General features: G+C 40.3%; 2 protein-coding genes across 3 annotated transcripts; both read right to left on the bottom strand.

Moving 5' to 3' along the window:
• Window positions 1-247: 247 nt before the first annotated feature.
• Window positions 248-7,692, bottom strand: LOC103716796 (transcription factor BHLH062-like). The gene is made up of 6 exons (XM_008804960.3): window positions 7,579-7,692; window positions 7,393-7,502; window positions 6,762-6,845; window positions 5,622-5,740; window positions 4,685-4,812; window positions 248-857 (listed from the first exon to the last, which is right to left on the bottom strand). The coding sequence occupies exons 3-6, from the start codon at window positions 6,803-6,805 to the stop codon at window positions 426-428; spliced, it is 723 nt and encodes a 240-aa protein (XP_008803182.1). The 5' UTR covers window positions 6,806-6,845; window positions 7,393-7,502; window positions 7,579-7,692; the 3' UTR covers window positions 248-425.
• Window positions 7,693-15,163: 7,471 nt separating this feature from the next.
• LOC103716794 (NAP1-related protein 2-like) lies at window positions 15,164-24,927 on the bottom strand. Of its 2 annotated transcripts, XM_039128850.1 has the most exons (10): window positions 24,626-24,927; window positions 23,652-23,774; window positions 23,497-23,547; window positions 23,351-23,422; window positions 23,120-23,233; window positions 22,961-23,028; window positions 18,299-18,359; window positions 17,976-18,032; window positions 17,624-17,668; window positions 15,166-15,638 (listed from the first exon to the last, which is right to left on the bottom strand). In XM_039128850.1, exons 1-10 carry the CDS (start codon window positions 24,752-24,754, stop codon window positions 15,570-15,572), a joined length of 789 nt encoding a protein of 262 aa, XP_038984778.1. In that variant the 5' UTR covers window positions 24,755-24,927; the 3' UTR covers window positions 15,166-15,569. The 2 variants fall into 2 exon arrangements, with proteins under 2 accessions (XP_038984779.1, XP_038984778.1); XM_039128851.1 differs by lacking the exon at window positions 17,976-18,032 and having other exon boundaries at window positions 15,164-15,638.
• Between the last annotated feature and the right edge of the window lie 895 nt (window positions 24,928-25,822).

Below are 25,822 nucleotides of genomic sequence, written 5' to 3'. Positions count from 1 at the left end.
TTTGTGGTGGGATGGTGCTCCAAGCGAAGCACATATTTAGAGAGGCCAATGGTGCTGCAGATTGGGTAGCCTCTTTTGTTGCCGTCCACTCGGAGGGACCACCTCTAGGTAGGAGAGGCGGAGTTGCCTAGTACACTCTGTGATGTACTGTTTTTTGATTTACTTGTTTGTATTCGTACACGTTATGTATGATACTTCCGCTTCAAAAAAAATAAATAAATAAATAAAAATAAACATAAGCTCAAACTAAGAGAAGCCTCAATCTGATAATAAACAGAATGCCACCCTCAAATTATAAATACTGTTTTTACTTTCCAGATAGCTCGGGGACCATCAATGGCACCCTCATTTTTTGGGGTGATGCCTCTCTGAGCATTAATTCGGAAGAATTATATCAATTTCCTGTTGCATTTCTCTCGGATGGCTCATGATTTATCTGAGCCTTCTTCCCTGCTGCTAATTGTGATGCTGCTGCAGGTACTGCTAGGATGATGCTCTTCCTGTGCTGTTCTTGGAAGACTGGAAAGGAGCTGCCCCGGCCAGGAGTCGGATGGAGTTGGATACCGGGCATGAGGTCTCGTCACATTGGAGGCAGGTCTGGGCTCTGTTAGTGTCCTCGCAGACTCTGGAAAGAGTTGGAGCTCTCGAATGGGGGTGCCCTGCACTGGTCTGATGCCAGGTGGCTGCTGCTGCAGCACCATGCTCACAGGCTGTGGCAAAGCTGGAGGGCTCACGTCCGTGCTGTTGGTCCGCACAGAATCAGACATCATTCTCACTTGCAGCTCATTTCGAAGTTCTGCAATTTCCGCCTGCAGAGCAGTGTTCTCGTCTCTCAGTTCATTTTTCTCTGCAGTAACCTGTTTATATTCAGCGGAATCAAGAATTCAATACACAGAAGGCGTCCATGACTTGTTCATGTCCTTGCAATGCAAGCCTTTTTTTAATAGATAAACAAAGCAGCACAGTGAAGGGGGGAAAGTAAATAATGATAGGAATCAGTTGAATCAAGTGAATGAAAAACTCATAAATTATGAGTTTGATCCTTAGTTGACTTCCAAGCACTTTCATACAGCCTCATTAATAAGCCATGCGCAGAAATTGGTTTTTTGTATCTTCTGATCAATTTGACAAGACAATAGGGACAGGAAAGACCATAAAGAATGTCGGCAAAGTGGATATTTTACTCTAGGGCTATTTCATTAACTTTATAATGTACGGTCCGCATGCATGTAGAATTGTAGAGCTTAATTCATAAACAAGGAGATGAATGATTCTAACTGGCTGAATTTTGTGCTAGTACAAAAGAATAATTAAACAAAGGATTCAATTTCCAAAAAAAGTGACTCAAGTTATCATATTGGCCCAAAATGATGATTGTCTTAGAACATTCTTCCTAGCGGAAGACTTAAATGAACCTAGAGAAAAATGCAAGAATGCTAGGAATCAAGGTTCACCATCTCGGTACCAAACCTCATATTAGTACCATCTTATTACAGTGTGGGTACGCAATACGATACGAGATGGCAAAATGTACCAAGTGTCGGTACAGTACAAAACTGCATGTCGGTTCGATTCCGACCGATACAGCAAACCTTGCTAGAGATACTTCAAATGATGCAGCCTAAACAACCCAGACCAATAGAGGAAGCTATATGTTGGAAGACTTGCAATAGGAGAGATCAAGTTTAAAATTTTTAATTTTTTTGAAATTTTATAAGCAATTGGAGCTCAAGTTGTATGTTCTTCAGATTTCATATCCCAAACACTTTAAACAACCTAAGTACACAGCCCCAAAAAATTTGTTAACAATAAATAAAATACAGAAATAACACCATATTAAGATTTTTTTTATTTTTATTAAAGTGAGAAATCTATTTCAAATTTATTAACAGTCAGCGATCTGACAATCCTTCAAGTTCAGACTGTTACACTCTATCCCATTAGAAAAGAACAAAAACTGAGATCAGGAGCTCTTTGTTTTTCCTTCTTTCCACCGCCCAGCTATCTATACCCTTTTCTTCATGCTAGAATGGAATTTGGCTATGAAATGCAAACAGAATTCCTCTTTCGTACTTGTAAAATCCTCCCAAGTTTTAAAGTTTCAGATGCAAGTTTCATGGAAACTAGAATTTTAAACTATTTTTTTGCTATTTGACTTCAACAACCAGCATCAATGATAAGATTGAAGTTTTCTGACCATGATATCACAAGTTGAAATGTGAGGGCTCATTACCTAGTCTCTCGAGCTTATCTTCCATTTGGTGAACGGACATCCTTCAATCAATCGCCAAAAGCCTAGTTCTGCACCAAGAGTCATAAACCATTTAAAATATTATGGTGCCTATTCCCACTCTTTTCCTACCAGAGCCACTTTTCCCTTGCTTTGAATTTATTTTAACTCATTTATTTAATAATACTTGAAGAAGGATGAGTTCACGGCATCAATGGATACTTGAACTGAGGATTTTTGAATGCTCACTAGTTGTCTACTTCAACCAATTCCCCTATATATAAGGTTTGGTGGTTCCAGACTGAGGATACCCTCTCTCTCTCTCTCTCTCTCTCTCTCTCTCTCTCTCTGTGTGTGTGTGTGTGTGTGTGTGTGTGTGTGTGTGTGTGTGTGTGTGTGTGGGTAAAGGTTTGCAGAAATGTCAACCCCCCACCCCACGAAAACGCATTCCCATTTGAACATCTTTTACACGTGGGTCCAAACAATCCCAAGGACACTCACATCTTCAAGCACATTATTTTTGTATCCCTGCCCTACCATGCAAGGCAATCCACCACAATTTCCACTTCTCGTTGATAACAAAAACTTGTGTTTACATATCAACAGTCTCCCAACTTCTGCAAGTATTGTTCCCCTTCTACTGGCCTTAAAAAAATTGCCTGAAATGTACCCACCATTACATACTGAACCATCGACCCATATTTCGGAATTTGAATACTCCATCCCGCAACAGCAAGTTGCAAGACCTCCCTCATAGCAAAATGTTCAAGAAGTTGGACAGACTCAGTTTGGCAACAATTTGAAAAAGCCCAAATAGTTTTGCCCTCTTCATTGTTAAGATTAATCCAAGCAGCGCCATCTCCAATTGCCTCCTGTGATCTACCCATATTGATTTCCATTCCACTTGCAACAATTGATTTTCCATTTTCCTTCTGACAATGCCTACTTTTACTTTATAAAGGAATTCATCAGCCAGTAACACACTCCCATTAGCCATTTTTCTAAGATTGCTGAGAAACATGTTCCTAACCCTCCATATCATCGACAGCCAATATATGACTTTTACCATATTCTTTGATTGCGACTTCTGCCGACACATGCTGAATTTTGCTGTGACCTTTCTAATACCTCTTGACTTTTGATTTACATTCAAAGAATTCAATGATTCAATCACAATCTCACTTATAAGTGTGTTTAGTTTCATCCTCCTTTTCTCTGGTTTCCGGATAAACCTATCATTTTTTTTTCAAATTCCAAATCCAAACACAAAAATATATGGAAATTACAAGTTTGTCTTGTGTTTCACAAAATTCATTTTTGTGCATGTGCCAACAGAACATCTTTGTATCCTTAAGGATGGAAACTTAGGAAGAACGTAGGAATCAACATGAAAGTGGCAGAGATGAAAACATTGAAATAGATGTGCAGTAAAATTAGAAAGAGTGGAGTGAGGAAAGATAAGATTAGAGGAGACATGGAAGGTATACAAATTGAGGATAAAATAATGTATAATGACGATATAAGGAGGTTCCAGCAAAGAGAAGTGCGCAAAGATAGTCTAGAAAAGGGAGATTTTAGTACCCTGTATGGAAGTTGTGGAAAAGAATTTGGAAAAATTTTAACACCAGAAATAGCCCTTGATTAAAATGTTTGGCAGGTAAGGATCTATAAAGCCAATCAGCACAAACTCCTACAGCTGAGACAAGGGTTTGGTTATTAATGGTTATGATACGTCACAGATACTGGAATTCCGAACTTCACCCAACCAATGAACATGTTTGTAAAAGATATCATTTATTATGTGAGTAAATGGAAATGTTGGCATACACAATGGACCTTCACATCAATCTTTCTTTGCAGATCCACATTGATTACCTCCAGCTAGCTATGTTATTACTTCTGCAATCATGTCCCAGTCACAAATTTGATACAGGGTCACAGTGCCATTATGAAAATAGGAAAGTTGGTGCGGAATAATTCAACCCAAGCTTGATAAAAAACCGCTTTAGTGTCTACAACATACCGATAAAAACACAATAAAAATATATAAGCTGTCTAAAGCCCCCAAAATCTTTTTATTTGTTGGACTAATTAGAAAGATCTGAAACAATGACAGATAAAAGATTTTCTAAAAAATAGATATCTCAGCATGTTCTACTGACGAAAGCAGGAACGTCATAAGTTTGGAGGATATTATCAAGGAGGCAGAAACTCCCACCAGTAGCACATTTGAAAAATTTGCATACATTGACCGACAGATATTTTTCTTTCATAAATTAGCCTTCTACTCTTTTCTAGAAACAGTAAAATTAAAAATTTCTTTTTAAAAAAATCTACTAATTATAGTGTTAGTTATTATATGATTACTTTTTGTTTCAAATAAAAGCCAATGGAACCATTAAAGAGCATTATTCTTAGAATGTAAACTAAATAATGCCAGTTTAAGAAGCTTACATAGCTTGATTCGGTTAGCAATTCGGCATTTTCCTTTCTAAGTGATTCTACTTGGGCAAGAAGATCTCGCAGTATCCGAGAAGCATCAACCAGTATGGTCGCCTTACCATTATTCTGTCGAGCTGGCTCTGTAAATAGAGACAATATGCTTATCAAAAAGGTTGGCATGAAACTGCTAATTAGTTCAAGTGCTATTTCCAATCACAAGGTAATATAGAAAGCAGTCCACCATTTAATATGGTGGTTACATTAACATGCCAGCAGAAGTTGCAAACTTCCATGCTGGAAGACAGCATTTTTCCAGTGGGAACAATAATAAGGCTAAAAAAGTTGACTTCTTAACAAATACTAAATGTTAACAACACAGCAACAGATGAAATATTATACTAAATTTATTCTAGATGTTCTCCTAATTTGCATTTTTATCTTAATCAAAAGACACTCCCAAAAGGGAAGGTCGGTAGCTTTACAAAGTAATATGCACAATATGTTTTGCCATTTTCTGTCCTGAGAAGGAGTATAGAGTCGGACCACCACACTCAAATTAATTGAAAATCACAAAAATCGTTGCAAATACTTGATGTTAACGTCATATCAGCTAACTCATGAAGAAAATGGAAAATATGAATAAATCAGCATAACTTTCCAACATATTTCCATCTGAAAGTATTTATAGAGAACAGCCATATCGTATAAAATCAAGACATGAGACTTCAAATTGCACTACAGATGGCAAAGGAAAGATGGAGAAGCATACGCTGATAATGTTTATCTACACAAATTTGATCACTATTAAAAATTATAATGCATTTTTTGATCCCTCCAACTAATATGCATAATTTACTTATTGAGCATAACTATTTTTGAGAAGACCAGAACAAGTTTAGACAAGAAACACTACATCCAGACCATAGCAACTGAAATGGGTGATACATACCAAGAACACGACCCAGCTCGAGAAAGAGCTCATTCAGTTGCTCACGTTTAAGTTTCTCTCTCTCCGCTTTATGTATTTTCTTTGGAACTCTTCCCTGACTCTTTTTGTTAAGGAGAGACCTGCACCAAAAAGACTTTCAGCTACCATAACCAATGATATGACAGCATAACAGGTAGCATGATGATGAATATAAGATGCTATCACTAACATAGCCAAGAAAAACAGAAAAGAAATAGGTAAGGCTGGCAAGATCTGTCCATAACCAGATGAAGAACTCAATGCATGCTTAACTTATAGAAAAATTTTAGTAGTTCTGCTAGTTCTTTTTGTCTTTTAAACTTTTAAACCCATTGTGAGCAATCAAGTTTTAGATGTATGGAGCAGAAAGCAGATACTCCTAGTTATGGTCAGCAGAAAGGCATATCTAAATCAATGACAAAATCAAATTATATGAATGGCATCTGTCTCACAATTGCTGCTTTACAACAAGATGAGCAAACACGGCACATAAATATATGTGTAGCAGCGAATATCTTTTACATTATTGTAGCCTTCTTGTTAGGTCATTTCTCAATTTCAAAAAATGCTATGAGTTACCATCTTTTCTTCAATAAAAAAGGGAAAATATATCTCAACTTCAAATATTAATTTCAGTTCATAGATTGTTTCATCCTCTTAGTTTCTAACAGACTTTCCTTTTTCCCTGTCTTATTTTTATCTACTCTAATTTTGAGTTTGTTCTACATAGAAATGTATCACAATACTTGAACGCAGTGACTGATACAAAATTACCCAGATAAGTATGGCATTCCTGAATTGGCACTCAACTCAAAGTCTTACGATCCAGATCCAATAAGCCTTTTTGTTGTCTTGATCTGGATCAAGCAATGTATTAACTTAAATCGGGGTTTCCTGCAGTCCTGCTTGACCAATGGTTTTATACCGCATTGAAGATAGTCAAACAAGAGCGTGGAAATTTATCCAAAAAGTTTATCCAGTATGCTTGAGACAATGTTTCTAAGGCGCAAATGCAAATTTAGATTCGAAAATAAAAAACCATGGGTCTAGCACAGCATGCAGATACTAGCATCATATAACAAACATTACGGATGAAATGAAGGGTAATTAACTACAACAAACCCGTCAACTGGCTCATCAGCTGCAACATTTGTCTCCTTCGCCATAGAAGACGGATGCTCTGAGACCGTGCTCGAGTTGCTTTTGCTGAATCAATAAAACCCTTCAATTAATTAGATTATATGTTCAGGGACATCACATGAGACCAATTCAGCCAATTTCTTTTCGAAGCCCAATAAACAGACACAAAGCACTGCCATCAACTCCAGCACTAAAAATATACTTAATTGCAAGATCTACACTTTGTCCTTGGAAATATATTCCAATATCAATATGAGAAGAAAAGCAACAATTCAGATATATATAAATAAGAAAAAAGGTAATTTTGATATGTCAAAAGATAATACGATTCCACCATCAAAATCTATTAAAAAAAGGGGAAAACATCGGCTTTTAGATACTCCACAAAAAAAAAAAAAAACAAAAACAAAAACAAAATTTGGAATGGAAACAGATGGGAAAAAATCATAAAAATTATGCATTAGATCTGCATCAGAAACCACGAAAATAGGATGAACCTAACACCTTCCCCCGCCCTAAATCGCATCCCAATATTCTCTCTGAAACCCTGAGTCGAAACGAGAACACGATTTTCCCCGCTAGAGCTCGCGAAAGAAGAGATCGAGTAAGATACCTCGAGGAATTCGGAGATCGCTCCGCGGTGCCTGAGGAGAAGAGATCGGAGTTCGGATTGAAGTAAGCTCCGGGGTTTCGTTTCTCCTCCGTCGTTTTGTTACACGAGCTCTGCAGGGAGAAATAAAGTTTTATATTATTCTTTTTTTTTTTTGATAGGTTTATTTCTTCTTGCGGAACAGCGTACCGTTCCCCAGAAGACGTTGCGAGCAATGTGAACAGGGTCTTCTGACGAACTCTGGAGGCTAAACCCGGTATTTCGCTCCGAAAGACGCTCTATGTGGTTGCGAGTCGTAGCGATTCATGGGTTTGGACGCGTTCGGGGACCTCGTTGGGGCCCGAGTGACGTGATGTATTTTTTTTTTTTTTGGGTACAACTTTGCGTGATGTATTCAAGATGCGCAGGGTGAAGCGTGGGGGTAGGAGACCGTGGAAAGGGGTCCGACGCCACGCACCCGCGTGTGGCGAGCACCCTCCCCGCTTTCAGCCGCAGGCTCTCAATGTATGCTGCCACGTGGCTTCAGATAGGGTCTACAGATCAGCAAGTCCTCATCGAAAAATTATACCCTACACTGCATTAATCGCATGGCCGTAAATGCAGCCAACCACAACCATTCAATTTTATAGGCTTCTTTCATCAAGTGATCCTCTCGGTGCACTTTTACATAAACAAGTGGGTCTATAATTAGCTACATTCACAACCATGTGGTGCATACAGTATAGAATATAATTTTTTCAAATCATCTTAGAAATGGAGCGCTTTAGCGGGTCTCGGTAGTAGATATTCTCCCGGTGTTGGATGCTAAACACAAAGGATACAAAAATTGTGTGAGAGCCCTCCATCACAATTTTCAAGATAAGTAACATGGTGATACTATAATAAGCAAGTACATTGCTCCCTTGCTAAATTATCAGCCGGTGTAGAAATTGATGATTAATTGAAGGATGATTGATGCCACTCACCCACTCATATATCAATCACTGATTGCCATATAATAGCAATGTGTTGGGGGGTAGATCATTGTAAACTTCTATTAATAATAATTTTTTTTCATTTAAAGCCAACAGCCCTATGTTGCAGAAATTTTGCACTCCAATTGAAGTCCATGAAGGTTTGGTCCATCGTGTCCGCAGCATCCTCACAAGAAGCTGTTTAGCAGCTAGCTCTTTTCCTTGTTTTTATATCCTTTTTAGGGAAATATGGGAACCCAAGGAAGGGGTCCACCTTTTAGTTGTATTTTTTTTTTTTTCTTTACAAGTACATTGCACCTAATTTATTTGGGAGGAGAGAAATTTGGATCATGGCTATGATTCTATCAATCAAAATTTGGTAAATATCTCTGTAGTCTAAATTCATCAAATTCACATCCCCCCCCCCCCCCCCCCCCCCTCTCCTATTCACTACGTTTGGCATGCTTGATGCATGCAAAAGAAGCATATATGATTGTACTTTTTTGTAAAATATTTCTTATTCTATAGTGTTTATGGAACTTGAAAACTACACTCCTTGACAACATGTTGTGTAAATAGACTCATTGACTTTCATTTAGTATCCCATGTATAATTGCAGAACAACCGGATGCAAATTATGCTACTAATCATGGTAGCAACTCAGATTCAGAGTCATGAATGGCCTAATGAGTTTCTGAGATTTTGCGAGCATTGATACCGATAGGTCTTCTCATATCATGGTGGCCTAATATGTGTGTGCGTGTGCGTGTGTGTGTGAGAGAGAGAAAGATGAATTTTTGGACCTCTTTTTTTCAGCTTTCGTTAGAAGAAGCCGACAGTAAGAGAGGACAAAGTTTATTTGGTAAAAAAGATGAGAGTATCTATAAATCCATGGAGCATAAAATGATGTTAGTTTATGTTGGTGGAAAAATGGACCACCCCACAAATGTAATTATAGCACCCAAATCCATCAGCAAGCTCGAGCTCATCCTAAGTGATCGGGCTCTTCCGCTCTCGAGCTCATCCTAAGTGATCGGGCTCTTCCGCTCTCGAGCTCATCCTAAGTGATCGAGCTCTTCCGCTCTCGAGCTCATCCTAAGTGATCAGGCTCTTCCGCTCTCGAGCTCATCCTAAGTGATCGAGCTCTTCCGCTCTCGAGCTCATAGACCAGAGAGCCGAGACCAGAGAGCCGAGACCAGAAGGCCGAGACCAGAGAGCCGAGACCAGAGAGCCGAGACCAGAAGGCCGAGACCATGCCTTAGCCAAATATCCAATCTCCACCTAACCCTCTAAGGGACCTGACAACTCCACTATAACCTGCCGCTATCTTCAAGCCATCAAGGATAAGATCTCCGCAGGTATTCAGCACGACCTGCCATTAATGCACGAGGCTCCTTCAAGTCTCCGATGCACTCAGTCATTTAATGAACACGGCCCAAGACGATCTCCGGATCACTGAACCATCAGAGCGTATGGCTCTACCTGACTGCCGGTTCATTCGGTAATAAATGCACTTACCATCCACGGACCCCAGGCCCACCACGACCGGCGGTTCAACAACTCCAACAGGTCCGATCGACCGTGACAACTCCCTGGTTCCGGTCTGATCCGGTCCCGTTCTCCACTACGCCATTAATGGGCTAAATCGTGCCCAATTATCACAGAACAGGACAAACCTCCTGTCACCTCCCAGGTAACCAAATCCTTTTATAAAAGGAAGCCTGGGGGGAAGAGGGAGAGGACTCTGGAGACTGGACTCTGAGAAACCCCTAACAAAAACTCCCCGGACTGAACCCTTCGGGACGGGGTGGGAGGAAGCACAGACACAATTGATGACACCATCCCTTTCATCTTCTTGATCTTATCCAAATATCCTCTCCGCGAAGCCGGCGGCCCCGGGTCCAATTTCCAGCAACAGTTGGCGCTAGAGGAAGGGACCGAGTTCGCTGCCATGAAGCTAAGAAGCAAAGGGGCTTCCAATGCCTCTCAACGACCTCCACCTAGCCCGGAGCGTTCCGTCCGGAACTCATCACCTCCGACCGAGTCAGTTCATCAAATTCGGCCGGAGCAGTTCGATGCCCTGGTGCAACAAGTGCAAGCCTTGGCTACCGCTGTCCAAAGCTTGCAACCCAGGGGCATCCCAACGGCACCGCCTCCTCCGGCTCCAGTTCAACCGGAGCCCCCTACAAGCGGGTTTCCCCTTCGAGTATCATGCTCCAAGTCCCAAACGCTCAGTCCAAAATTCACCATCAAGATCTCCGGTAGATCAAGTTCCACAAGTCCAACTCGAGCACTTCGATGCGCTTGTGCAGCAAGTCCAAGCGCTAGCTATTTGCAGCCCAAAGCCTGCAACAAGTGGAGGCCCCTCCTGTGCCGCCTCCACGGAATCATGTTAAGCAGAGAAAGAAACTTTCTCCTGACTCCCGAGCCATCTCGAATCAGGCATGGCTCCCGCTGCAACGACGTATGTGGGGGCAACCAGTGAGAAGTAGTAGTCCAAGTCTCACGTCAACGAGTTGGGGGGAAAGAGAAATAAAAGCTGAGGTTTGGAGAAGGAGAGTTATGGAGCTTTAAAATGGGATTGTAAGCCTCTGTGACAAAGGGTACAGCCCCATTAAATCCCATTATCCTTCCAAGTCTTCTGTCTTCCGGCAGCAAGCAAGAAACCAGCATGTACTCCCTCCTTACGGGTGTAAGTCCTTGGGACGGCGCCCGCAACACTACCCCCCAATATATTGGGATGCCCTGCCACAACGGGATGCCCCGATCCGTCGGGATGGCCCGAGACGTCGGGATATGAGTTAGCGGTCCTCTCTGACCGGACGAGCTCGGCTCGTGCTCCATCGGCTATGAGTTAGCAGTCCTCTCTGACCGGACGAGCTCGGCTCGTGCTCCATCGGCTATGAGTTAGCGGTCCTCTCTGACCGGACGAGCTCGGCTCGGCTCCTACCCGGACCACGGTCAGGATGCCCCGAGACGTCGGGATGCCCCGATCCGTCGGGATGCCCCGAGACGTCGGGATGCCCCGGCTATAGGGACGCCCGAGACGTCGGGATATGAGTTAGCGGTCCTCTCTGACCGGACGAGCTCGGCTCGTGCTCCATCGGCTATGAGTTAGCGGTCCTCTCTAACCGGACGAGCTCGGCTCGTGCTCCATCGGCTATGAGTTAGCGGTCCTCTCTGACCGGACGAGCTCGGCTCGTGCTCCTACCCTGACCACGGTCAGGATGCTCCGAGACGTCGGGATGCCCCGGCTATAGGGATGCTCGAGACATCGAGATGAGTAGCGGTCCTCTCTGACCGGACGAGCTCGGCTCGTGCTCCATCGTCTTCAGCCAACGAGCTCAGCCCGCTATTCTATTTTTGGATTTCTCTGCCGACGTCCCCAAAGAACGGAGTCCGAGCAGAGAAGCGTCTTCAGTCGCCTCGGCGCAAGGACGCACACGGTACAAGGTACCCATTCATTTAATGTCTTTACATTCTCATTTATCTTTACTTGGATTCTTCTCTGCCGACGTCCCCAAAGAACGGAGTCCGAGCAGAGAAGCGTCTTCAGTCGCCTCGGCGCAAGGACGCACACGGTACAAGGTACCCATTCATTTAATGTCTTTACATTCTCATTTATCTTTACTTGGATTCTTCTCTGCCGACGTCCCCAAAGAACGGAGTCCGAGCAGAGAAGCGTCTTTAGTCGCCTCGGCGCAAGGACGCACACGGTACAAGGTACCCATTCATTTTATGTCTTTACATTCTCATTTATCTTTACTTGGATTCTTGTCTGCCGACGTCCCCAAAGAACGGACTCCGAGCAGAAAAAGCGTCTTCAGTCGCCTTGGTGTAAGAACGCTCACAGCACCAGGACGATCGATGACTGAACTACTTCCTTCGCCCGAGCCAAAAAGCAGCTCGGACTCGGAAGTCGGGGGGTAGTGTTGGTGGAAAAATGGACCACCCCACAAATGTAATTATAGCACCCAAATCCATCAGTAAGCTCGAGCTCATCCTAAGTAATTGAGCTCTTCCGCTCTCGAGCTCATCCTAAGTGATCGGGCTCTTCCGCTCTCGAGCTCATCCTAAGTGATCGGGCTCTTCCGCTCTCGAGCTCATCCTAAGTGATCGGGCTCTTCCGCTCTCGAGCTCATCCTAAGTGATCGAGCTCTTCCGCTCTCGAGCTCATCCTAAGTGATCAGGCTCTTCCGCTCTCGAGCTCATCCTAAGTGATCGAGCTCTTCCGCTCTCGAGCTCATAGACCAGAGAGCCGAGACCAGAGAGCCGAGACCAGAAGGCCGAGACCAGAGAGCCGAGACCAGAGAGCCGAGACCAGAAGGCCGAGACCAGAGAGCCGAGACCAGAGAGCCGAGACCAGAAGGCCGAGCACAGCAGGCCAAGCCCATGCCTTAGCCAAATATCCAATCTCCACCTAACCCTCTAAGGGACCTGACAACTCCACTATAACCTGCCGCTATCTTCAAGCCATCAAGGCATAAGATCTCCGCAGGTATTCAGCACGACCTGCCATTAATGCACGAGGCTCCTTCAAGTCTCCGATGCACTCAGTCATTTAATGAACACGGCCCAAGACGATCTCCAGATCACTGAACCATCAGAGCGTATGGCTCTACCTGACCGCCGGTTCATTCGGTAATAAATGCACTTACCATCCACGGACCCCAGGCCCACCACGACCGGCGGTTCAACAACTCCAACAGGTCCGATCGACCGTGACAACTCCCTGGTTCCGGTCTGATCCGGTCCCGTTCTCCACTACGCCATTAATGGGCTAAATCGTGCCCAATTATCACAGAACAGGACAAACCTCCTGTCACCTCCCAGGTAACCAAATCCTTTTATAAAAGGAAGCCTGGGGGGAAGAGGGAGAGGACTCTGGAGACTGGACTCTGAGAAACCCCTAACAAAAACTCCCCGGACTGAACCCTCCGGGACGGGGTGGGAGGAAGCACAGACACAATTGATGACACCATCCCTTTCATCTTCTTGATCTTATCCAAATATCCTCTGTGTCTTCTCCACATACTCTCCTCCCCGCTCTCTCCACATACTTGCCCCCTCTAACTTAGGCATCGGAGGGCCGGCGCCGGGGAGCCCGGCCACCGGCTTTTTTGCAGGACAGGGCAGGACTGGACGCACCACTCCCCTCCTCGGACGCTCCCACGCCCCACGGTGGAGGATGCAGCCGGCCGGCGCACCGCCGTCCGCCCCCTGTAGCAGCGGAGCTCCTCCTTCTCCGGCTTCGCGGCGGCCCCCGGGTCCAATTTCCAGCAACAGTTTACATCATGAAGTAGAGAGGTAGATGGAAATTGAGTTATGAAAGAAATAGTTGTTATTCATTTTTATAACTATTATTAAAGTATGAATGACTGCAATCGCGTGGGATGAGATCAGGAGTTTCTTGAAAAAAATATGAATTATTCCATTTAAGTGGGAAAACCCACGGGAAACCTCTTTTTTTTAAGACTGATAAATTTTCTTGTTTTCCGTTTCATTATATTTTTGTTTTCCATTTGAACTTAGTTTTGCTGATATTTTTTCAGGAAATAGAGACTTACAAATCAGCTCTAAGTTTTATGGATTCTACTGTTGTAGTGCATATTTCCTATTTTTCTTAATTATTTTTAGCTACTATTATTTACCTTCTTTTTCCATTATTGTACTGAAGTTTTACCTATTTTTCTTAATTATTTTTAGCTACTATTATTTACCTTCCTTTTCCATTATTGTACTGAAGTTTTATTGTAAGTACTGCTACTCGGATTGGAGATGATAAGATGAAAGAGTTGTAGATATCTAAGCTTGTTAGATCATTCTGTGAGTCATGTTATGTAACAACCCAGGAGCTCATTCAAAATGACTAATCGGAAGATATTATTTGGATTTCTTGATTCGATATAGGTACCCAAAATCTACCCAGCGAATAACTAATATGTGACTAAACACACGCCCGCACGGGCTCTCATATACTTCATCTGTTTACGCAGCGTCTCCTAGTCCACATAGATTATAGATCAGATCTAATACCACTTAAAGAGATAGCGATTTAAGGCAAAAAGGAAGAAAAGTGCGGGCTAAGGACTAGCAAAGAAGCCCAGTGCCCGCCTTATCTCTAAATAAATGGTGAGTGACGCACGTTCAAGGTAGAATGGGTTATCGTAAATTAATTATTAGAGGGTGCTTTTCCTGCAGTTTTAAGTAGAAAGGGAAGAAAAAAGAAAAACAAATCTAAGTTTCTTTTATTTTTATTTTTTGGCTCCCATCTCTTTTTCCAGTGGCGTTGAGATAGACCACCTACAATGACTATTTGAATTTAGCTACAGAAGAATACTTGGTCACAAGCGCAAGTCCGGTTGTGCAGCCTTCTCCCATTAGGGCATCCAATTGGAAATTAAAGAAGATTTGAAACTTGAGGCTATCAATTCACTGAAATTTTTACTGGAAAGTTGGTGATTTTTTTTTTGGCAGTCGTAAACTTCCAGCTTTTTTCAGGTTTCTCAAACCAGCTCGGCATCACTCGGCAGAAATAAAGCAAACCTACTCACCTGCTCCTAGGATCCAGGACATCATATGGAGCCAATCTCCCTCTACTTCAATTCCATTTCAATGAACCTCGAGCCCATCTGTATATTAACACAGCCAGAATCTCCAGCTACACAGGGTTACATGGGTACAGACACACCAGGTTCCAAGAGCACCAAACAATCTAAAAAGGTTCAAAAGCGCATAAACAATGTGATAGACGGTAATACGGCATTTCATCGTCCAAAATGGGAGTAGGCATAAGAATATACAGAGGTTAAGAAAAGTTCTCTAACAAGCCGACTTACAGCCTATAGCTCTACTTTTTCCCCCATCCGGATGGATAACCAGTGTTTCTCTTACACAGGAGGTAATTTAGTAATCATAATTTGGGGCAAAAATGATGAACTGAAATGCCCATTCACAGAAAACAGGAAAAAAACCAAAAAACGAAAAAAAAAACTCTACAGAAGAAAAGATGAACAGATCATACATCCAAGGTATATCCTACTACTCTCGTAGTCTCAACTCCTAGCATAAATAAGCAAAGACCTCTTTTGCCAAGGTCTGCAAAAGAGGAGAGCAACAGCTGCCATCCTTGACACTACATTCAGGCCCTTCTGCAATACCAGGTTGACTTGAGCCATATAAACATGACAAGAAGACTAAAATAGAAAAAAACAATGAATTATAAATTTAGCTATCATCTTCTTCGTCATCATCTTCGTCGCCTTGAACTTCATCCTCGTCTTCAGAGTCAGTGCCCTGCAGACAAATAGATCATGAACCAAGGTCATATTTTCCTGTAGTGGTCTGAATATAAATGGAGCATAACATTCCAAGGATGCTGGCATTGTTCTTTGACCACATCAAAACTGCTGTATACTAGGGCATACAAACAGAGAAATAACAAGGGGAGTAGTTTGGGTCGCCTGCAATGTCAAAGGTTCTGTTATTCTGCATTGATAACAGAACAGAAAGCTTCATTTATCTGCTTCAGCAATATATAAGTTGCTTAGAATATCATTTCAATCATAGTTAAGTAGCCACTTCTTTTTCATGTCTGCTTATTCTTTCAGTCAGCTTGGGAACTTCAAGTAGTTGAGTAAAGATAAAGTTCATCCCATGATATAAAGACAAATAACAATTTAACAACCTTGATAGTAAATCGGGCAGCAATACAATAAAAATACAGCACAAGATCTAAATTTCAGTCAGATAAGGTGTTGCCCAGCATTAGACCATCTCTCAAATTACAGATTGGCCTCCTGGTCATAGTAAGTTATGAAAAAGAAATGAAGGTGTAGGCTTCATATTCTTTAGTAACTGAGATCTGCTTCCATTTCATCAAAATGTATGTTTATGACAGATAAACATGTATGAGTAAACAAAGACTTTGGACAACTAATTTGCTATATATCAAATTCTTAGACTTGCTGAATTGATCTTTTTTCGACCTTGATAGGATATGGAAGGATCAAGAAAATAATGCCTTTAAATTGTATCATCGAAGAGTTTAGAGCCTAGAGACTAATTCAACGTATATGTTTATGTTTGACCAGATGTTGGAGATAAATAGACTCTTGATTTTGTTCGGGTTGGGAAACATGTTTCATGGATGCAGTCACAAACTTTGTTGTGAGATGATATTTTTTACTGAAATAAAGAAAGAAATCAGAGTGGGAAGTTTCAAGATAACATAAATATGCAGCTGAAGGAGAGTCTCCCTGGTGATAACTGGTAAGTCATGGAAAAAAAAAAAAAAATTGCAAGCCGACTGAGAATAGGTGCAAAATTCTAAACAAGTAATGAATAAAATTCCATAGTAAGTCTTTACTTTCTAAAACATGTAACACAGAAAGTGGTGGGAATTCCCCATAATAAGATTTGGCATTCAGCTTTATCAAATTGAATTTATACTTTTGTTCATTACTAGTTACAATGCATGTGCAGAAGCATGTGGCTACAACCAAGATTTTAGGTATAGGACCAATTTTACCCAAAAAGATTAGGCACTAATATATATTGCTTATAATAAGTTTTGCTATGATTGACAAATCACTATCAATTTGGATTTTGGAGGATATATGACTCTTGTTATGCACAAAATCTTGAGAATCCCAACTCAATGAGATTGTTTCCCTGGGTGACTACCACCATCAATGTGAATCCTTTTTTTCATGAAAGTCTTATGCAGGATCAATATAAGCTTTTTAGAAAAAAAATCTAATAGGGTTATTATGGGAATTGAAAAGTAGAGAAATTAAGCCACTTTTATATGGTGTTAGGATTAGGTTAGGATGTTAGGGGATATGCTTATAGCTTCTAAGTGAGAATTCCTTCAGAGAGAATTACCACCGGTTCTTTTTGAGGTATTAATTTTGCTTCAAAATATCAAGGAATAATTAATTGTTCATAATAGCAAGCAGCAAACAACAATATACAATATTTAACAGATCCTGCTTCATCTTATCATTCATCGAGCTTTCTTAAGTTTAATTTTAAAGTGAAGAAGCTGTTTCTTCAATTCCTCATGAGAAGAATAATAGACCATCCAAGTGTCTAGAGTCAACCGGACATGTCCAAACTCATTCAAAAAGATTTAAGGTGTCCAAAATTTATCTACCAGTTGACAAGAGTCACAAAACCATGAGAAGCTAGAATCTAGCAAAGGCTGATCCATTGGCTAGGAGAATAAGAGCATTAAACAACAATTAGCAATTAGACAGAGGAACAAGAAGCATAATTACCTCTTCATCATCTTCGTCTCCATCAAAATCCTCCTCGTCGGCCTCCTGCACCAGCGTGTATTAGCATTTTAAATCTTGGGATAACGCACTCTCTCTCTCTCTCTCTCTCTCTCTCTCTCTCTCTCTTTATATATATATATATATATATATATATATATATATATATATATATATATTTTTACACACAATGCATAAGCATGAATGAACAGATGTATGTATGTGTGTATCTACGCGTACATGCATGCATGCATGTACATGTATACATTTATATTCATATGCACAATAAACAGTGAACTTGCTGGCACAAAAATATATTCTAGATACCAAAAGAAGCAAACAAGTAACAACTGACATTGTTAAAGTACTTCAAAGGATTGGGCCATAAATCTTCCTTTATTATCTCAGCCACCTGCATATTTATGAGTAATAAGAAAACTTTCACACAGGATAAAATATAAATATGATGAAACAGCCTGCAAACAAATAGCTAAAGAGAAAACAGATAGAGTTGGCTTAATTTAATCTACATTAACAACAAATATCAAGAAGATGAAGGACAGCACATCGTATTATTGTAGACCCTTATTTTGTGATCGTTAAATTTCACATCATACCTGAATAATGAACTGTACAAATTTGCTTTAAATGGAGCAGAAACAAGGAATGATCGTTTACCTCATCAGAAAACCCTTCTGTGATACTTTTCTGCTGAGTTTCACCAAACCAGCTAAAGAAACTGCATCACAGAAGATAAAATGAAATGAAATAAATAAGATAAGTAGCTAAATTAGTTTCATAACAACCAACACACACACACACACAGAGGTAAAAAAAACATTAGACATTCCATCTTCTGAAACCAACACTTTTGATGTTACTTGACGTACAATAATTTCTATATGTCTATTAAAAAAATTTGCAGGATGTCTCATCCGTAGAAATACATATAAATATTGGATTATCCAGAAAATCGATTGATTCCTTTAGCAGGCAAAGATTTACCTCTGTTCAAAGACACGCACGCACGCGCGCACACGCACACAGAGAGAGAGAGAGAGAGATGCAGACTAGAATCCAATCGATTGGATTTTGAGGTTGGATCCAGTTAATCTTGACCGATTGACAGGATTTGATGTCGGACCAAGTTTGTCTCGAGTGGAAAACAATGGTCTGACACTAATGATCCAAGTCGCTGGATGTGTTAGACTACATCTAAACTGCTTACAGACAAAAAAATAATGTTTGGAGACAACTAGCCTATGAAATGAGTGGTAAAAAATGTGGTTTTACGTTATATATACACGCACAGAGATGTGATTATAGTTTTACGTTGGTCGCCAACCTATTGCAATCCTCCTTTATTCGTCTTGGGACCAGCTATGTACAAAACATAGTCAGAGTTATACAAATACACACAAAACTACCATAACAAGGCAGTCTTGATTGGACGACCAGGGGCCCGGCACCAATGATTCAAGCCATTGAATGTGATCTACCATCTATAACTTACCGACAATCAAAAAATAATGTGACTTTGAGATCCCTAGCCTATACATCACTTATGTATCCAATGGTCAAAAATATATAGTTTAACTTACATGACAAAAATGCATGTTTTTGATCAATGGACGCATAAGCTAGGGATCTCTAAATCACATAATTTTTTAATAATAAATAGTTTAAAGATGGTAGATCACACCCAAAACTTGGATCATTGATATCGAGCCTCTAATCATCTGATCAAACCTGACTTTATTAGGATAGTTATGTGGACGCTCACATATTAGCTCTCTCTCTCTCTCTCTCTCTCTTTTACACACACACACACACAAGTATATATGTATATATATATATATAAGATGGACTATACTTCTTGATAGTCAAGAGCACGATACATCTTATTCATCTAGCATATAGATATACACCTACAATTTTAGAGATGGGTAAAAATATAAGTATGGTTATGGTAAAGAACTAAGGTGGGATTATGTTCCCTTTTCTTTTTTTGCTTCTTTTTTTCTTTCTTCTTTGTTCATACTGTGCTTTCTCCCACTCAAAAAGAGTGTTAAGTCTTCATATACATATATATACACACACACATACATACATACATACATACATATATACACACACATCCATACATACATATATATATATACATCCATACATACATACATATATATATCTATATACACACACACATCCATACATACATATATATATATATATACACACACATCCAAACATCAGATTCTACAGGATCAACAGACTTATGGGACTTAAGGAATGATGGAAAGGAATAAAAAAAAGAGAGAGAGGGTAAGAAAATCAAAATGAAATGAAAAAAATAAAGCAAAAAATAAGTAAATGGAAAAAAGTAGAAGATTGAAGGGCCTAGATTCCAAATGAACAAACTCAAGCACAAAAGGGATCTTTCTGATTCTCAAAGAATGAGGAATAAAGGGATTGATCAAGAAAGAAAGAAGAGGGTATCTACTTCTCTCAGTTTCAAAGTTATTATAGGGCATCTAAATTGAAGATCCATACCGTTAACCATCATCTATACTACTGAAAATATCTAGAAAACCAAAAATCACGTGTTTTTGTGATCTCTAACCTAAATGAAAGGTTATATGAATATGCCCATATCTATTTTTGTTTGGCGGATATGATGCGGATTTTACTTGAATGTTAGAATTTGTATCCATATTTTATTTTAAATGGATTCAGATACAAATTGGATATTGACAAATACAAATACTAATATGGATATAGACTCGATAGCCAAATGTTATGGAGAAGATATTATTCCACTTTGTATATTTTAACTCACGTTCAGTATACAAGCTTCCTAAATTTCTTTTATTACTTTTCTAAAACAACAAATGATCATACAAAAAACAAGAAAGACATAGCTGCATCCACTTAATCATCTGACTTAAAAGTAGATCCCAACAATTATGCTAATTTGCATGCTTCAGAATAAAAAACTCGTAATTAAAGATGCAATATATCAAATCAAAGATGTCACTGTATGGAAAGAGGATTAAACTAAGTATATCTTTATGTTGCCACGTATTTTGCTTTGAACTTTAGAAGAGCTATACGAAAGTAAACGGAATTGCAAACAAAATTGAATATTCGGATATGGATTGAGATTTGGTGCATCCATATACATATCCACATCTGCTGCTCTTGGAAGGGAATAAATACAGAAATAGACATTAGTCGGACAATTGGCATTTATATTTGGATAGATGTGGATGCAAAAACAAATTTATATAGGTAATATCTAATCCATTTTCACTCCTATCTAAAGCCCAACAGGTCCCGAACTCATGAGTCTGAAATGTCTGCAGGCTGGGTCTAGGCCTGAAAACATTCCTTACAATGAACTGGCCCTAACTTAAGCCTAAGCCAACCTTAAAAAAATACTCACAATCAGGTTAAGCTTGGGCCTGGGATCTTTGGGTCAAGCATATGCTAGGCTAGAGGAGGCTCAAGCCTCAATTTTCAAAATTGGCCGAAATCAGGCCTAGGCCCGACCCAGTCCAACCTAGCCCATTGGCACCCTTCTTAGCAGTCTTCATCCCTTCCTTTTCAAATAAGTGCATATGTTCAAATTCTCTCAGACAAATCTATACTAGAAACTACTCCTTATCAAGTAAAAAAGTCTAGCACGCAACCCTTTCAAGAAAAGTGATATTGTCCTTTCAAGGACTCGGTGGACTGGAGGACAGTTTCGAAAATTCGTTTTTAGCAACTGTCTCAATAAAACTTCCCTCTATAGGAGACCACAATAATCACAGGTTACATCATACATGTGTATGTTATAAAGTGAACTATGGGGGATGCATCTCCATCCAGAGTCCAACACCACTGAATCTAGCCCCTCGCCTGATTTTTTTTGTTTTTTCCCTTAACTTTCTTCTCATAATACAAGCAACTCTAGTTCTTTACCCTTCTTTGTAAGACTTTCTTTCCCCTCTTTAAGGGGCGTCACCTCTAATATTGGGCTAGTATTCTTAACCATGGTCGTCAATGTGTTTTTTCTCACTTTCTTCTCTAGGTTTGTATGTGCATCACATATGCGAAGCTCTTAGTTTTTCATATAACTGTATCAAGTTGAAAACACTCATATTCATTCATTTTTAAAAAAATATATTGATTTTTAATCTTTTATTCTTTTTATAAGCTCCATCCATTGTTTAGTACCCACCTTTTACGGTGGAGGCCCTTGCCTCTACAAGAATTTTAATTTACCTTTTCTTTGCCCCACGCCGTCCCTTCAAAAAACAAAAGAAAAAGAAAAGAAAAGAAAAGCATTCCAAGATCCGCCCTTGCTTAACAACCAATAAGTGGGGATAAATGAAATTAAGAATACAAAAGATGCTAACATAGAAAAGAGGTAAGATGTTCTGCCCACATAACATTTCCAAAGCCCCTAATTAGCGACGTGTCTCAAATTATTAGCATCCCTCATAATGCATTAGAATGCTACTTGCCATCTCTAACATAAAAAAATGTTTCCATCCAGATGTGAATCAATGGATGGGCATAGACTACATCAAATTGCTACTTGGAGATCAACTTCCAGAGAATTAGCACAAATCTACATCACTCCAATGGTAACAAAATGTGCATTATGCACTAATTTCACTAGCAAACTCACCAACATGTTAGCTTTCTTCATGCATATGAGACACTCATGTAACAAGGGCACCATGTGTTGATTCCTGCCTACAAATTCCATAGTTTCACATGGCTAGGTTCAGGAATCCTCAATCCTGAATTTTGATATCATTTCATCATCGTCCACATCCATACATATTACAGAATACAGAGCTTGTGGAATAGGTTCCAAAATGTCCCAATGTAGATAATGTAGAGTGGCAACATTAATTTGTCCACATTGATAAATAGATTATCCCATAATGTTCAAAATTTTCAATTTAAATTGTCCCATCAAGTAGCTCTAAGCAAAGAAATACAGCACTACCCCATTCCCATTTGTGACAATTCAAGGAAGAACAATATTATTTCTAGCTATTTGCGAATGAGAAGATAGCCTTGTATCCCAAGATACCATGGTTGATTAAGTAACATGGGGTTTAAAAGCATTTATAATACCATTAATGATGCCCAAAGTCACAATATAAAGTAAGCAGGGTAACCCAAAACTTCAGCTATATGAAGCACATCTGACCACATAAATGCAGAAGAATTTATAGCAATTAAGCTACAGCAGTAAATATTATTTAAGACTGCAAATTTGGTAAGCTCAGTAATAGTGCTTTGCATTAACATAGAAAGAACATAGGGAGATTAAAAACCCACCTTTCCTCAGGAAAGGGTCGTTTATTTCCAATCTTCTCATGAGCAACACCATTTGCAGTATTCTTCAACTATGGTGATGAAGAAACATTAGTTGTGCCATTCACATCAGGTGACAAGTCAGAATATAAAGCACAATGTTCTTAAAGAGAATGTCCTTACCATCTCCTCCTTCCACCTGATTGCTGTACCCGCTATGTTAGTGGTTCCATTATCAAAGAAGGAATATGTCTTTTTAAGGCTTGTATCTTCAAAATAAGGGTTAGGGGAGAAGCTCTGAACATCATATAAACCATATTAGACCAACAAAGCAAGTTATTGAACATATTAGATGGGAGAAGGTGAGTTAATCCTCTGCTAAAGAACAAACAGACAAATAAAAAGAACACTCACAAAAGTTATGGAATAGCCTGACTTCAAATCTTTAAAATCTTCCACATCTAGCGATTCCAAGTACTTGAAGATCTGCAAGTTAAGAATTCAGGTATAGATAAAGAAATGTCATGGGCAATAACACATTTTCAGCAATGGAAGCAGACCTTTTGGTCTTCTTCGGTCACAAGATCACTAAGTGCTGGATGGCTCAGAAACTGCAAATTTGAGGAAAAAGGATTTGAATGATTTGTTTTAATTACCGATAGAAATTAAAAATTCAATAAAGTAAGTGAAGGATAACTACAGTTCAAAAACATACCGCAGTCAACCAGAAGTCTGGAATAGATTTGATGATCTCATTCCGCCTCTTGTAAACAGGTCCGCGTATCTCATTGTATTTCTGTTCCACCTCCAAAACTTTATCACTTGCTTCCTCATTGACCTATAAAAAATAAAATTAGAATATCAGAAAGGGAAGAAGGGGGGTGCACATTTCAAGGCACTTGAACCTCCCTATTCTCTCGTAAATAAAGAGTTTAATGCTAGATTTGCCAGGGTTTGACAGTCAGCATAGACGTCATGCAAATCAGCTTAATGCGTGCAAGAATATAAACATAACCACAAAAAAAGATGTCGCTCATAAGAACAGCAGCACGCAACCAACAACATTACCCGATGAATATTGGTCCCTTTTTAACATAGTCGGCTACTTTTAGATATCAAACTACAAATAAATTAACTCTTTTTCGTGCAAGCATATACAAAATAAATGATAACTTATAAGCTATGCTTACTTCAAGAATAAGAGGGCATTAATTATAAAATGATTTTTTTAGGCACAATTTCATGGCTGTAGCTTAAATTTTTTTCCATAAAAAATTTAAATTCTTCAAAAATATACCGAGACCATAGCATGTTTCCGCATTCTAGAAACCATATAAACTACTAAATCTAAAATCAAGAAAAATCCTTGTGATAAAAAAAAAAAAGGTAATCCATCATACTGATGGATCCAAAAAAGCAAATTTGGTTTTGAAAATCAAGATTTCCATAGCAAGAATTGTTAGTTCCTAGCTGTCGGAACATCAAACTGAAGCGGAAATAAAAAATAAATTATATATTTCCAGTGTTACTTTTCTTGTGAATCAACAATGAATCTACAGTTGAGATATTAACTATTCCACACAGCTGCTCGAATTCCTTCCGAAATCTCACTAAAGAAAAACAGAAAACAAAATAAAAAAAATCAGACGAAAAGTCGCAAAAAGATTAGAAGAAAACGGATGCCATTGCCATCTCAAGCTCGTCCTGAATCTCCTGGAGCTTCTCTATGGAGAGCACGAGCTCCCCGTCGATGTGTTCGGAGTCCTCCTCCTCCCCTCGCTCCGCCACCTTGGCCTTCTTTCCCTTGTCCACCACCATCTCTCCCAAAGCCCGATCAAACCCTAACCCTAACCCTAATTCGCCCGTACCGACCGCCCGCGGCCGCAAGAGAGTGTTCGAGGGAGCTATATAGGAGAGGGGGTTGTTGGGGTTTTAGCCAACGGAAAAAGAGAACCGGCCAACGCTTCTTTTCCCTCAACTAAAGTCGGAGAGCTTCTGGGTATTTATATGATCCCTTTGGTCCCTTGGATGAGCCTGCGGATCTGGTCACCTTCCATACAGCGTCGTCCGTCTTTCTCGTCCACATGGCGGCAAGGCGCTGCGATGTTGCCACGCGAGAGAAGGGACGGGTTGATTTACCCAAAAAAAAAAGGGACGGGTTGAGGGTGACTAGCCGAGAGTGACCAGAATCGGTGTACGGGCCCCACGTTATTAAGCTGGAGATATTTTTTAAACCCTAACCCTAAGGGAAAGATGGTGGTAATTCTCGTTCAGACCGGCAATCTGTGGGGCGCCTACAACCCTTGCATTGAATGAGACTTCATCTGGGTCGTCGGATAAAGAACTTGCCCGCAGTCACTCCATCCTTCGCCATCCTAGTGAACTGCCCGCAGTCACTCCATCCTTCGCCATCCTAGTAAATGGTTCTCCCACACACTTCTTCGAGTCTGCGGTTGGTCACCGTCAGAGTTGTCGGTTGTCTTCTCTGCTCTTCATTTTGTGTTTGGATGCGATATCCCGAACTTTTTGGAGCACGATAGAGACTCAGATCTTGGAGGACAGTCCAAATTCGCACCTCCTCTTTGTCGACAATTGTCTGTTGCTGGTTCGAGCGACTAGGCGGTCGGTAGACTTGGGCATCGGGCCGTGCCGGGCCGGCCCGGCCCAGGCCCACCGGGCCAGGGGTCTAAACGGGCCGTGCCTGGCCCGGCCCGTCTCGGGCGCAAACGGGCCGTGCCTGGCACGGCCCGTCTGGAGAGGGGGGGGGGAGAAAATAGCCGTTTTGGAAACGGCTATTTTGGAATTTTTCCAAAAATGCCCCTCCCAACAGTCCAAAAACGGCTAAATTGAGGAGTATTTTGGGCTAAATTGAGGGGTATTTTGGGT

The sequence above is a fragment of the Phoenix dactylifera genome, chromosome 8, assembly GCF_009389715.1.
Source record: "Phoenix dactylifera cultivar Barhee BC4 chromosome 8, palm_55x_up_171113_PBpolish2nd_filt_p, whole genome shotgun sequence".
Taxonomy (NCBI): Eukaryota; Viridiplantae; Streptophyta; class Magnoliopsida; order Arecales; family Arecaceae; genus Phoenix; species Phoenix dactylifera.
Note: the sequence above shows the minus strand (reverse complement) of the source record. Positions and strands in the feature narration are given on the sequence as shown.

Excerpts from the sequence above, each read along its gene's own strand:
- LOC103716796 (XM_008804960.3), bottom strand. The coding sequence starts at position 6,805 with ATGGCGAAGGAGACAAATGTTGCAGCTGATGAGCCAGTTGACGG. Across the intron at positions 4,813-5,621 it reads CGAGCTGGGTCGTGTTCTTG|AGCCAGCTCGACAGAATAAT; the intron begins GTATGTATCACC and ends CTCTATTTACAG. Across the intron at positions 858-4,684 it reads TGCTAACCGAATCAAGCTAT|GTTACTGCAGAGAAAAATGA; the intron begins GTAAGCTTCTTA and ends GAATATAAACAG.
- LOC103716794 (XM_039128850.1), bottom strand. The coding sequence starts at position 24,754 with ATGGTGGTGGACAAGGGAAAGAAGGCCAAGGTGGCGGAGCGAGGGGAG. Across the intron at positions 23,548-23,651 it reads CAGACTTCTGGTTGACTGCG|TTTCTGAGCCATCCAGCACT; the intron begins GTATGTTTTTGA and ends TCAAATTTGCAG. Across the intron at positions 18,033-18,298 it reads CAGAAGGGTTTTCTGATGAG|GTGGCTGAGATAATAAAGGA; the intron begins GTAAACGATCAT and ends ATAAATATGCAG.